The sequence below is a fragment of the Protopterus annectens genome, chromosome 6.part0 (assembly GCF_019279795.1).
Source record: "Protopterus annectens isolate FY-2018-M chromosome 6.part0, PAN1.0, whole genome shotgun sequence".
Classification (NCBI taxonomy): Eukaryota; Metazoa; Chordata; order Ceratodontiformes; family Protopteridae; genus Protopterus; species Protopterus annectens.
This window is the reverse complement of record NC_056737.1, coordinates 370,773,719-370,787,212: the sequence shown is the minus strand read 5'-3', so window position 1 is coordinate 370,787,212 and position 13,494 is coordinate 370,773,719. Positions and strand designations below refer to the sequence as shown.

Sequence of the window (13,494 nt, the reverse complement as noted above, 5' to 3'; positions counted from 1 at the left end):
ACTGTGTATATGTATATGAGAGAGAGTGAACAGTGAGATCAATCGAGACGTTCTTTTACACTCCCTAAGCCGTGCTTTTGCTGTTTTGCGAGTGTAAAGTAAAAAATGAAGCCAAGAAAAAGTGTATGTGTGTGTGTGTGTGTGTGTGAGTGAATGTGTGCATGAAAGCAGAAGAGGCTGTGTGTGTGTGTGTGTGTGTGTGTGTGTGTGTGTGTGTGTGTGTGTGTGTGTGTGTGTGTGTGTGTGTGTGGAGTGAGACCAGTCGAGACGTTCTTTTACACTCCCTAAGCAGTGCTTTTGCTGTTTAGCGAGTGTAAAGCAAAAAATGAAGCCAAGAAAAAGTGTGTGTGTGTGTGTGTGTGTGTGTGTGTGTGTGTGTGTGTGTGTGCATGTTTCTGTGTGTGTGTGTGTGTGTGTGTGTGTGTGTGTGTGTGTGTGTGTGTGTGTGTGTGAGAGATAGAGAGTGAGACCAATCCCTGGCAGCAGCAAAATTAGATGCTACAGAGACACTTTTTCCAATAAATTCCCATACTGTATATACAAGTAATCCAACTTGATAAGAGTCTCTCTTAGTTCTCTAAATTGGAAGTCTGCAACCTCTTCCTCTTAGAGATCGCCTCTTAGGTGTTCTTTGATATTTTACAAAAGCTGCTTCTTTGAGACCAGATGTTAGAAATATTTACCACCAGAGGGATGAACCCATGCTCACTGTGCAGGAGCATTGCAGACAGGATTCTGAACAACTGCAGTGATCAATGATCTTTTTAGAAGGTATGATCCTGGCAGGGGCAGCAGCATATGTTCCGGCCACTCTCTGACAATGGCCGAGTGTACAGTATTTAAGTCTGAACAGTTGAAAAGTTCTTAAAAACTTTTACTGTGTGAGGTGGAGTGACAGTCATTTGAGCAGCCAATCTCAGGCAGACATGACATCATGCAGCAGAGTCTTGTTGGAAAATAAATGTGGAGTTGGTGGTTCAGATTTTGCTCAAACGTTAATAGGGGCAGATTTTAAATGTTGCTGTTATCAACTTAGAAAATTGCTAGAATACGGTTTCCATTATCATGCATTTTCTGAGGATATGAAGTCTGAAACTCCTGAAAAATTAAGCCCACAAGTTAACCCTAGCTAAAATGAGTAAAACAACAAATATCACACTAGTCCAGGAGTAACTGCCATTAAGGTAATTTAAGGTAGTTTGAGATGAGGGTTTTCGTTTTTCAGAGAGAACTTCATCAGATAAAAAACATTAAAAACAGGAAAACTTAGTTTAGATTATAAAGTTATAATATTTGTATAATAAGCTAAGTCTTCCATTTTTTAATGTATTTTTTTTTATCTCATGAAGTTTTCTTTGAAAAACGAAGGTGCTTATCTCAAACCTATTAAATAAATTACCTTAATGACAGTTACTCCTGGCTTAGCGTGATATTTGTTATTTTACCAGTTTAGTGTTTACTTGTTTGCATTCATTAAAATTAGTAAAAAAAAAAAAACATCTGTGGAGAGTTTCTTTGGAAAAAGGGAAAAGATCCAGTGATGAGACAGCAATAGACTCTTAAGACTGCCAATAAAAAGAAAGCTGCATTTAAAAGAAAATACCAAGAGTCTTACTTAAATTATGGGTTTATTGCAATAAGTGATTCATATACGCCAAGCTAGCTCTGTATAATATGTGGCAATCAGCATTTCAGTGAGGCCATGAGTCTTTGAAACTGCTTCGCCACATGGAGACCAAACACCCTGCATTAAAAGACAAGCTTTTGGAATTTTTTGAAAGAAAAAAATGTGAACATCAAGGCAGAAGCAATTATCGAAGGCCACCACATCAACAAATCTGTCTGCACTGAGAGCATCATGTTTAGTGGCTAACTGTATCGCTAAGGCTAAGAAGGCTTTCGCTAATGGTGAAGAGTTCATCTTGCTTGCTGATAAGGACATTTGTTGTGAACTTTTAGGAGAGGCTACTGTTAAAAAGGTAGCACAGGTTTCTCTTTCGGGTAGTACTGTTACTAGACTAATTGAAGAAATAGCAGACAACAATGAGGCACAATTGTTAGAGAGGATTAATGAGTCACAGTGGTACGCAATCCAGGCTGACAAGTCTACTGATGTTAACAACAAGGCAATAATGCTTGTTTTTGTGTGGTATATATTTGAGGAGGATATCAATGAGCATATGTTGCGTGCGTTATCATTGCCAACCAACACCACAGCTGTAGAATTATTCAAGTTTTTGAATGATTCCATATCAGGAAAACTGGATTGGTCCTTCTGTGTTGGTGTATACATGAATTGAGCTGCTGACATGACTGGACAGCTTTCTGGTTTCACTACTCGAGTCAAGGAGGCCGCACCTGAATGCGAGTCTACTCACTGTGTCATTCACAGAGAAATCCTGGTTAGCCAAAAAATGTCAACTGAATTTAACAGCATTTTGAATGATATCATTAAAGTTATTAACCACATCAAAGTACATGCCCTTAACTCATGGCTATTCGAGCAGCTTTGATGAGGAGATGGATGCAGAGCACAGATGTCTTCTCTTAGACGTTAGATGGCATTCTGTAGGTAGATCACTATCCAGAGTGTTTGAGTTATAAAAGCCGCTCCAGAGATTTATTTTAGAAAAAGTCACCACTAGCAGCACATTTCAGTAACATGGAACGGATTGCAAAACTCACTTATTGTGTGACATATTCAGCCTGCTCAATGAACTCAGTCTGCCACTTCAGGGGAGAAAGACAACTGTCTTCAAGTGGGCAGATAAAGTGGCTGCATTCAAACCCAAACTGGAATTGTGGGGGCAGTGAGTGAACATAGGGATATTTGACATGTTTCAAACATTAGCAGGGATTTTCAGAGAGACTGAGCCTGGGCCTTCATTCTCCCATCTGAGGTACGATCACTTATCTTTGCTTTTAAAAGAGTTTGAGCATTACTTCCCAACCACAAAAGATCCACGAACTGGGTGTGAACATGCCAGGTGAATCAACTTTGTCAGTGCTGGATGAAGATCAACAGCTTGAGATTGCAAATGACAGTGGCTTTTGTTTGAGACAACTTCAGCTCTGCCGACGTCTGGATTAAAATCAAGGTGGAATATCCTGAGATAGCCATGAAAGCACTGAAAACCCTGCTTTGATTTCCAACATTCTGTCTTTGTGAAGCAGGGTTTTCTGCGGTGACAGCAACCAAAACAAACTCAGAGAGTAGACTGGACATAAGGAGCAACTTTGTTTGTTACCGTCTCCCATCACCCTTAGATGGGACTGTCTCATTGCAGGGAAACAAGTTCAAGGCTCCCACTGATTCTGCATTATGGTGAGTTGTATTTATTATGCCCTGTATTATGCTTTATTATGTGTGTGTGATGGCTGGTCCATGGAAAATTGTCTTACTTGAAACCGGTCCATGGTGCAAAAAAGGTTGGAGACCAATGCAATAACACATCTTGATGTATTCATTCATGAAAAGTGGGTGTATTTACTGGGTACGTGTTTCAGTGTGTGTGTGTGTGCCTGCCTGCCTGTATCTTTGACTTTGTGTATGTTGACATTAAATACTTGCATAGTTTATATTTTGGATGTAAAACACTTCCCCCTTAAACAACTACATATATTAAATAAATTTTAAAACATTAGGTGGAGGAACTGTTTTACATCTGAAGTGTATATATATATGTATATGTATATATATATATATATATATATATATATATGTGTGTGTATATATATATATATATATATATATATATATGTATATTACACACACTAATAAAAAAAGAAATACGAAACAGTTTAATGGATAGCCTATTAAGTAAGAGATATACTAACCTCCAGGGTGGGTGTTGTAGGGGAAATAATGGACCTTTCAGAAGTGTAGCGGCCCTCTGTCAGCTGTTAGCCCAAGCCTACCTCAGTACAGTTGTCACTTTTTAACATGTCCACAGTGGGACATATATGAGTTTTTTTTTTTCTTGCAGACAAATCAGCCCCACAACTACTGCAGAGGACTTTCTTCCACTTCATTAATAAAATGAGTTATTCTTGTAGAGTCTTTGTTATATTTGTGTTTGTGTGTGTGCATGAATGTATGGGTCTAGCTTGAAATACTAACATTACAGAATGCCCACGTACAAATGATTGAAAATCAAATGTTGATACTCTGAAACGTCTCATGTAGAGTACCCAGTCAGGATTGCCATATTGGGAAGGGGGGGGGGGGGGGGGGCAAATGAATTCTGCAGCTTAAAGCTCAGCTTTTTTCCCTCAAATTGTACCGACTGAATGATTTGCCCTTTTAATTAATAATGTGGTAAAGCTGGGATGCCTTTTATTTGTTTGCTGTTAACCAAGTAACTGTACTGGTCCTTCCTAAACCCTCTTCAGCCTCAACCCAGACCACAAGGATAACAGTAAGTCCATATATGTATATGTATATAACGCAACCTTTTTTAGTGTATCTGTCAGTGAGGCTTCTGAAAATATAAACAGCTGTGTGGGAGCTGAGTATTACTGCAGTAATAATGTTTATTATTTATGGAAGTCAGTACAATGTTCATATTAAAATACTGAGATGCATAAATGTTGAGCACTTGTATTTTAAGATCTGCTTTGTTTTGTAGGTGGAATATGGAGATTTTGATCGACCAGTTCCTTCCAGTCCTGGAGGAAGCTCCCAGACAAAAGCACAGCACCTTCTCCTACAAGTCCTTGACAAGTTTTATCCAAAACACTATAAACAGAGCTGTACATCAGAGCAGCTGAGGTGAGGTTTGGTGGCTGCAATATGTGTAAGACCTGCATTTTATATGGTCATTACTAATGGGACATGGTTGGGCATGCCTTGGATCATGATGGCTGTTTAAAGCAGCAGGGAGTCTTTACATAATTAGGAAGTAGCCATGGCCAGAGGCTAGAACATGTCTTGTTAACTGTCAGGAATAAATAAGTAAGTTTAGTGCTCAACATTGGAGTGATGATGGTTTTGTTCCAGTAGTGTGATTCTGGGATGCAGCCTTAGGTTATAGCACAGCATTTGTGTGTTATATTACACATCTGTATTATTTACTCTTACAGGAATATTTCTGTAGTGTTAGAGTAGATACTCCATGAGAATTTGAAAGAAGGATTATTAGTGTTTTTGGCTGGAGGGATGACGTTACTAAACCATGCCCACATCTTACCATGGTGTTATCACCAGTTTCATCAAAGGCACATAGATACAGCACAGAGGGTTGAGTCTTCGTCTCCATCTTCCCATTTAGTGGGTTTTAAAATGTCTGAAATGTGGAAAGACAGTGATGTCAGTTATTGTATATAAAACCCTGATGAGAAACACATTTGGACAGGGATGCTGAAATCGGTGATAGGATAATGCTGTTCAGATATTTTGTGGTGCGTAGCCCAGACATACATATTGCTCCTATGTCCTGGTGTGCAGTGTACATGTCTATATAGCGTTTTTCATGAAGATGTGCAACACACACACACACCTACACAATAACACTTAACCTTCAAATTCTGAAAATAGGTAAAAAGGCTGCTGAAACACAGATACGTACAGTGAAATATCTGGACACCTAATTAACATAAAATCTGAATTCCAGATAGCACATGACGCTTCAGTAGGAATGTGTGATTCTACAGAAAATCCTAAAATATTAGAATATTGCCTTTTTCATGTATTTTCCAGAACACCATTGCCCAGTAAGGTGTGCTCTGAGCTGATATATAATGGTTATACCTACTGTACCCCTAAAGATATAACTAATCTACTAGCAGATGTACCCGTGAAGGCATAGCTAATGTACTGGAAGGTAGCCCATTTAGTTCAGACTTCAGTCTCCATTTAGCCTGCACACTTGACCCCTTGACAGCATGTTCCCCAAACATCCGCCATGAACAAGTCCTAAAGGCCATTTCAGAGGTGAACAATACTAGCTTGAATGGGCCTGTTAATAAGCTAGTTTACTTCCTTACCAGTGGCTAGTAAACCAGCTTGCAGATAGATCCCAGAAAATGAAGACTAGTGAGACATTCACCACTATAAAACTAGTCACTAGCATTGCCCATCCAGCTCAGTATTCGGAAGGTCCCTTTTGGTATTTACTTCTCTGATTTCAAAGCTGACATCAGAGGTCTTTGGCTGACAAAGTTTGCGGATAACTGTGAACTTATTGCTATCCTTGACTCACCCAGAGACTTCCAAATTCTGCAAGGACTGACATGCACACACAAGTGATGCCACAGCCATTGTCTCAAGCTAAATGCTATAAAGTGTAGTATCATAGCTTTGGCAAAAAAACCCACACTTATTCCTACACGTTAGTAATACCCCCCAAAACTGGCACAGTTTTCATACACTTGGGAGAGTTTTCCCTTGACCACCATGTAGCCACACTATTACGAAATCCTTCTATATAAGCCCAGCTGATTAATAAGGGTATTTCATTTAGGTCCAAGGAGGTTTAGCATACCTCTGTATGTCTTCCTTATCAGGCTCACATATTATTGCAGTGCTCCCTTTGGCATGTACCCGTCCAGGCCTATGATCCAACTTGGAAGATCTCAAAGATTCTTCACTAAGATGATCCAAGGCCTGAGTTCCATTACCATTCCTATGCAGAACAGCTTAGGGATACTAATTCTCTACTCTGTCTCATACAGCCTCCTTGGGGTAGACCTCTGCCTGCCATACAAGAACTCAAATGACCCCGTCCTGTGTTACCTCTTTCACATTCACAAAACTGGCAGCCCCATGAATACTAAAGACCTTAATCTTCACAATAACATAAACTGAACCTGCTGGAGTAATTGATACCTCACTCAGGATCCCCCTTCATCTTAAGTGAATTAGTTCCCACACCCTCTTCAACCACAACCTGACATGTGTATGATGGTCATCAGTTAGTAGAAACTGTGTCTTTCTTCATTTTGTGCTTGAATGTTCTTCTTGCTCCTGTCTTAATCCATTGTCACCACCATTACAGTTAGCCAAGTAGTATGTTGTCCAACAAATACAAGGCCAAATTCCAAAAGACTTGATCTCAGTGTAAATGACTTACTCCAGGTTCCAAAAGACTCGCTGTTAGTGTAACTGACTTATTCTGGTGTAAGGCCAATCTATTAAGCAGCTTTGCACCAGGAGCTAGATTCCAAAAGACTTGTTCTCGATATAAATGACTTACTCCAACACCTTCAGCAACATAGGCTTTCTCCAGCACTAAAACTTCTCTTTTTTCCCATCATGCACCTGTGCCCTGCCATCCTCTCAAATCTAGCTTGTCTAGAGAATAATATTCTGAAGAAGGGATGTCTAAGATGTACTGGGAAATGGGCTTCAGGCTAAGGTCTACCACATCTGCCTGGAAGCCAGGAAGTGACTATTTGGAGGGAAAATGAGGGTGGGATGTTAAGGTGGGTGGAGTGGTATAATAAAGATCAAGCATTATGGTAAGTTAATAACTTGCATATCTTACATTATCTCCTCCCTCCACCTCAACTTTTGGTACAGAAGCCCCAGCTACTTGCATTCCTGGTTGGCATCATGACAGGATACCCTTGAGGAGGTTTGAGGAATCAGACGAAGATGTGGACTTAGCATGTCCCATTTGCAATGCCTGACGGAAATATGCATTGTTGACCATCCTACTGCAGCACAAATGACAGCAATTCAGACGTTTTTGAAAAAATGTCGTGGAAGTTGGTAGAGAAATTGTAGAATGTGCTTTAGGCTTTGAGGCAGTAACTTTGTTGTTGATGGAATAGATATCTGTTATGCAATTGTACAGCCATATGAACAAAGAGATCTTTACAACTTTTGAACCCAGTTTGGCAGAGGAGAAGGAGACAGAGCTGGGTCTCTTTGCAGAGGCCTTTAGTACAGTGTAGGTAAAAACAAACCTGTCTGTAAACTTCCACTGTAGAATCTCTCCTGTATTAGAGTAATTATGAAAAATACAGGAAGGTGTACAGTCTGATTCAGGACTGACTCTGAGGCAATCTTAAGCAAGAGGTAGGGTTAGGCCTGAGGGAAACTCTAGCTTTGAGAAACATCAAATGTGGGAGTTTGCATGATCTAGCATGTAATTTTGATATCCTCTTGGCTGAAGATTTAACTACCAGGAGTAATGTTTTCCAGGAGAGGCATTTTAGATTGCAAGAATAGGTGGGTTCAAGGGGAACTTGGACATGAAATAGAGATCCCATAGTAGAGTCTTTTGTGGGGAAGAGTCCCTTTCAGAAAAGCCTTGCAAATTTTTTAGAAGCTAAGGACATAGAATTGAAGTCATGGTGAAATTTGTATATGGCTGCCAAATGTGCCTTGATAGTGGAGTAAACAGTCAAACAAGGTTGCTAGAAAATGAAGGACCAAAGGAAGTGGAGCTGAGAATGGATCCGGTTTTGATGTAGTGCCTACCGCAAAATATCTTCTCCATTTACTGTTGTAGAGCTTTCTAGTGATGTCTTTTTCTTTTTGTAAGACTGAAAGAATCTGAATGACCCTGAAAGAAAATGGAAAATCATTGGCTGTCATTGGAACTGGAGAAATCATGTGGTTAGTGTGTGAGGAAATGTCCAGATTAGGCCTGTTGTACAGTTAAGGCAGTAAATCCAGAAGGTAATCTAGCACTCAGGACTACTTCTTGAGATGAGGCTACCACATTGGGGAACCAGATATGCCTAGGCCAAAAGGGGGCAGTGAAGATAACCAAGGTCTTGCACAACACAGCTTTCTGGAGGAACTTTGTCCTGGGGAAGGGAATGCATTAAGGAGTCCAGATGGCCAAGGATAGATGAACGTATCCTTGGGTGTCTGTGGAGAGATTAGAGTAAAGTAGCTGTCGCATTTGTTATTAGTTAGGAATGCAAACAGTAAGCAGCAAGGCTGGCCCCAGTTGTAGAAGATAATCTGCTAATCTGCTCTACTGAAGAATTAAGGAACCCCTTTTGAGGCATCAAAATGCATTAGGGAATTCTATCCACTAGGAGGTTTGTCTGACTTGGAATGTGCAGGATGGTCTGACCCAGAATGTGCATTGCAATTAGAAATCACTGAGAATACATTACCCATTGCCACACGTCTCCCAACACTGTGGGTATGATTGGGTCCTCCCTTCTTTGTTGATGACAACACCTCAGTGATGCGATCCAACATGGATTGAAATTTCACCCTAGAGAAGGAAGTACTGCAGAGCCTGTAGTGATAGGATGATTGCCTTCATCTGCAGAATGTTTATGTGCAGATGATTCTCTTTTGAGACCACATCCTTTGAACTAGCCTCCTCTTAAAATGCCCCTCACCCCAGAGGAGAGGCATCTGTAGTAACCATGGCTGACAGTAGGGATTGTGTAAATGGTTGTCCTGTTGGAACTGACGGTGATTGTATCCACCAAAGTAGCTGTTATCTGCAGATTGCCATAAAATAAATACAAAAATTGAGGGGTTTTAGTTACTGCAGTCATTGAATGCTGAAGGTCTGCTGTAAAACTCTCATGTGAAATCTAGCGTGAGGGAGGCTGCCTCATTAGTAGGATCAGAGAAGCTAGAAGTGAGGTCACCTGTAAAAGATTGGAAATGAGAGAGAAAAGACTGTTTCTTGGAAGTTTAGCCTTTTTTAAGCTCATGTCCAGATGGCATCCATTTCCAGTTTGGACTTTTTGAGATTTGTAGAGATTCCACGGATAGACATAAATAAAACAAATAGTCTCTCTCAGACATAAGGGACTGTTTTGTTGTGGCCAGTCTTCTCGCTATGGCAACACATGGATCCCTTTCAGCCTGAGATGACCCATGACTACTGCCATGCACTTGGGTGAACACCTTTTGGGGGGGAGGGTGTAGTGAGAGTAAAAGTCAGAGATGTAAACTGTAAATGACTGGCTTCAAGCTGGAAGTGGAAATACCTTCTGGATGGCTTGGCAGTCCTTATGTGTTGGTAATCATACAAAGTTCTATATAGCACATCCACCCCTCTCCTTGGAGACTGCACTGTGACCATCCAGAACTTCATCTTTTTGAGGTAGAGGTTTAGGTTTAAAAAAAATAAAATGGGTTTGAAATCCTTTGCTTCCTCTTGAAATAAAAATAGTCATCTGGAATAAACTCCATGTCATCTCTGGTCTGGTGGAGTCACTTGAATGTCTCTCTTTTTTGAAGGAGCTGAGAGATCTCCTAGGTCCTAGGTCTTTTGTCAGGGCAGCATATTTGGGTGAGGGGTGGGATGGCTGTATGGGAGTTATGAAGGGAATGGTATTGCCTCTGGATGTGATGCTCTTTACATAGATGTCTTGCGTAACAGCCAGCCATGATTCCCAGTGAAGAAACAGCTGACCCCTGACTCCCTTTAGAGTGGGAGTGTTTGGACAAGCCCTCAGAGGTGTTGGGGTGGTTTTCCAGAGGAGGGACCCCCATCTTGCCTCTACAGTGCTATCCATTGAAAGATCCCCATCTGCCATGGTAATCCTTGTGTGAAAGGGAATTTGTGGGAAGATACTGTGACCTGTGAAAACAGAGTACCTTGGTACCCTTCTGCTTACTGGAAAAAGACCTCTGAAGGTCTCAAAAATGGGCACCAATGGCAGACAAGGTCTTCTCTTCCTGTTAACTTTTCAACAGTTTTTTTCAACTTTGAGACCAAACAATGTGGTCCCATCGTAAAAGTTGTTTAAGAAAGATGCCTTAACGTTGTCTGCAAAATCACAAAGACACAGCCAGGTATGATAGCATATAGTAATGCTAGTGTTCTCTGCTCTAATCATCACAAGCTACATGGATAGGTTAGTAGACACCATGGTGGACACTTATATCTCAAGTTGCTTCCTGCTGTTTGGTGTAGGTGGGCATCACAGAGAGTCAAGTTCTTCTGGCAAGTCTCTCTAGAACATTTTCATGTGTGTAATATAGTTTAATGGCTGAACAAAAAGTCCCTAAGGCATAAGCATGCTTCCCATTCAGTCCATTTTCCTAGATTCCTTATTATGTGGATGGTCTGTGAAGTGTCTTCCAAAAGTTCTTTTTTGGTGGCCGCTACCAAAATAGGGCCTTTTCTCCAAAGTGGTCTGTCCTTTGGTGAGCACAAAAGGTTGTCACACTTGAGGAGTATGGGTTCATTGATGTTTGGCACATGCCGTATCCCATTTGCCACCAAAATTATCATTCAGTTAGTGGGAAGGACCACCCAGAAAGTGATGGGGCACTCCTAAATGCCTTGAATAGCATTTCATCATTTGGGGAATGAAAGTTGGTGAACCATGTACCCCTCTGATGCATGAGCTCTAAGAAGTCTCCAAATCTGTGGTCTTCAGAAGGGAATTTGGGAGAGCTTTCTCCTACATCAAGGTCAGTGTCTGAGATGAGAGATTCCTTAGAAGAATCTCTGCATCTCCTCTTACATGTGTGTTTTCTGTAACTTGAGAGGGAGATTCTTTCAAAGAAGTAAAAGTGTCTTGGGATCCCTGCTGAAGGGAGGGTTTGAGGCATCAGTTACTGCTCTGTCCTGTGGGTCAATGACACTAACACTCAGATAAACCAGTGTCAAAGGGAGGGCCCAAGACTGACTGTGTATCCTTTCCCTGTATTGAAAGATGGGTGATTATGTTCTCAAAAAACTTGAATATTGACATTGACCTGACATTCCAGAAGACACCCCCATCGGCACCAGCTGCATCCTGAAAGAAAAGTGTAACAAGACACCTCGTACACAGCAAGCCTTGACACCAAGGAGCCAGTCTGCTCCAATACTGAGATCAGTTCTGACACTTCGAATACTGAAGTCCCTGACACAGAGAATGATGTTAAATAGGTCAGCACTGAACATGGTTGTAAGGACCAGATGTCAAACGTCCAATGTCAAGACAAACTAATCTCCAAGGAAATAGGAGTCAAGTTTGTCGGATGTTGCTTTGTCACAGATTAACTCAATCCACCTGGTGCTGAGGTGAGAAGCAGTGGGAGTAGTCACTGACTCCGAAACCACCAGCACAAAAACCTGTGTCAGGGAAGAAAAAGAAGTAACTGGAAATTGTGGTTCAAGCCAGTCTACCCTGGAAACAGAAGGGGGTGGGATGACACCCGTATCTTTTTGAGTCTAGATTAATATCCTTATCATTTAATCTCCCTTGATATGTGGAACACTCTTGACAGACCTGGTAGATATAAATGAGGAGGCAAAACGATTTTGGAGCTGAGAAACCTGGAGTGTTGCTGCATGTCTCCTTCCTAGATGACTGGTCAAAAATTTACTATTGGTTCAGTTCAGGTAGACACCAGAATCAAGGGCTTTGGTGCAGATGGCTCCATGCAGGTCAGAGTCGAGGTCTTATAGGAAGGGGAAGACTCTGGCGCTTTTGATGGCAGAAGTGAAGAAGAATCCTCATTTTTTTCTCTCTCTCTTTTTTTTTATATATAGTTTTTCTTAGCTGGTCTGTTCTTGGAAGCCTGAAGGGAGAAGGCCTTTCTGTACTGACTTATTATAGGTTCATAGGTTCATAGATTAGTACTAGGCTAACTGCCCTTGCAAGCCATTTTAAGCCTAGCCAATTATCCCTTGTGAGACTCAACCCCTGCACCTTGTGCTTGTAAGGCAAACACCTTAACCATTAGGTCACCCTCCCAACTACATGTCTTTAATAGAGACTGAGGCCTGCATGCTTTACAGATTTTGTATGATGCCTGGAAGTATTCTGGACCAAGATGCACATGGTCATGGGTGTCTTGGGGCAGGATCTTGTGCCTGCAATTTACAATTTTTTTTTATAGCCCAGATTTTTTTTCCATGTTTAAGCAAATAAGTGTATTGTACAGCTAAGCACTGCAAACAAAGCCTATACTACTGCTAAGCACTGACAGCAACAAGTAATAACAGCATGTTGGAGCCATAGAAGTAAATGTTTACCAGTACTAAAATACTGTATAGCACAGAAAAAGGCAAAAAAATCCTAAACTATATATCTGGTAGGAGCAAATATGCAGTCATATGAGAGAAAATTAGGCCTCTGCGTATTCAGGAGCAAGGGAAGATAGCAAATGTTTAATACATATATATATATATATATATATATATATATATATATATATATATATATATTTATTTCAGTAGATCGAAGTTTTAAATGTTCGAAGGCGATATGGTAGAGACCATAACACAGAACATTTAAAAGTTCGAAACTGAAGAAAACATTAAAAAAAAAAAAACTAAACCTGTGTAAAAGGTGGGGTAAGCCCTCCTGCACCCCCACACCCCCTGCTACTTAAATATACCAACTCTGAGATCTTCCCGTTCTGCACTGTACGTGGATCTCTTTTTAAATGTTCAATGTTATGGTCTCGGCCATATCATCTTCGAACATTTAAAATTTCAATCTACTGAAGGGGACCTATATATCTATATATCTATATATATATATATATATATATATATATATATATATATGTGTGTGTGTGTGTAAATATATGGCTTTATAATGAATAATCATTAGTTAAATTGA

General features: G+C 40.6%; 1 protein-coding gene across 2 annotated transcripts in view; it reads left to right on the top strand.

Moving 5' to 3' along the window:
• LOC122804322 (pleckstrin homology domain-containing family H member 1-like) overlaps window positions 1–13,494 on the top strand; it is a 1,703,720-nt gene that overhangs the window by 1,490,168 nt on the left and 200,058 nt on the right. For both annotated transcript variants that reach the window (XM_044074112.1, XM_044074113.1), the window contains one exon: window positions 4,629–4,771. In XM_044074112.1, the coding sequence (XP_043930047.1) occupies window positions 4,629–4,771 (143 nt within the window). The remainder of the gene's footprint in view (window positions 1–4,628; window positions 4,772–13,494) is intronic.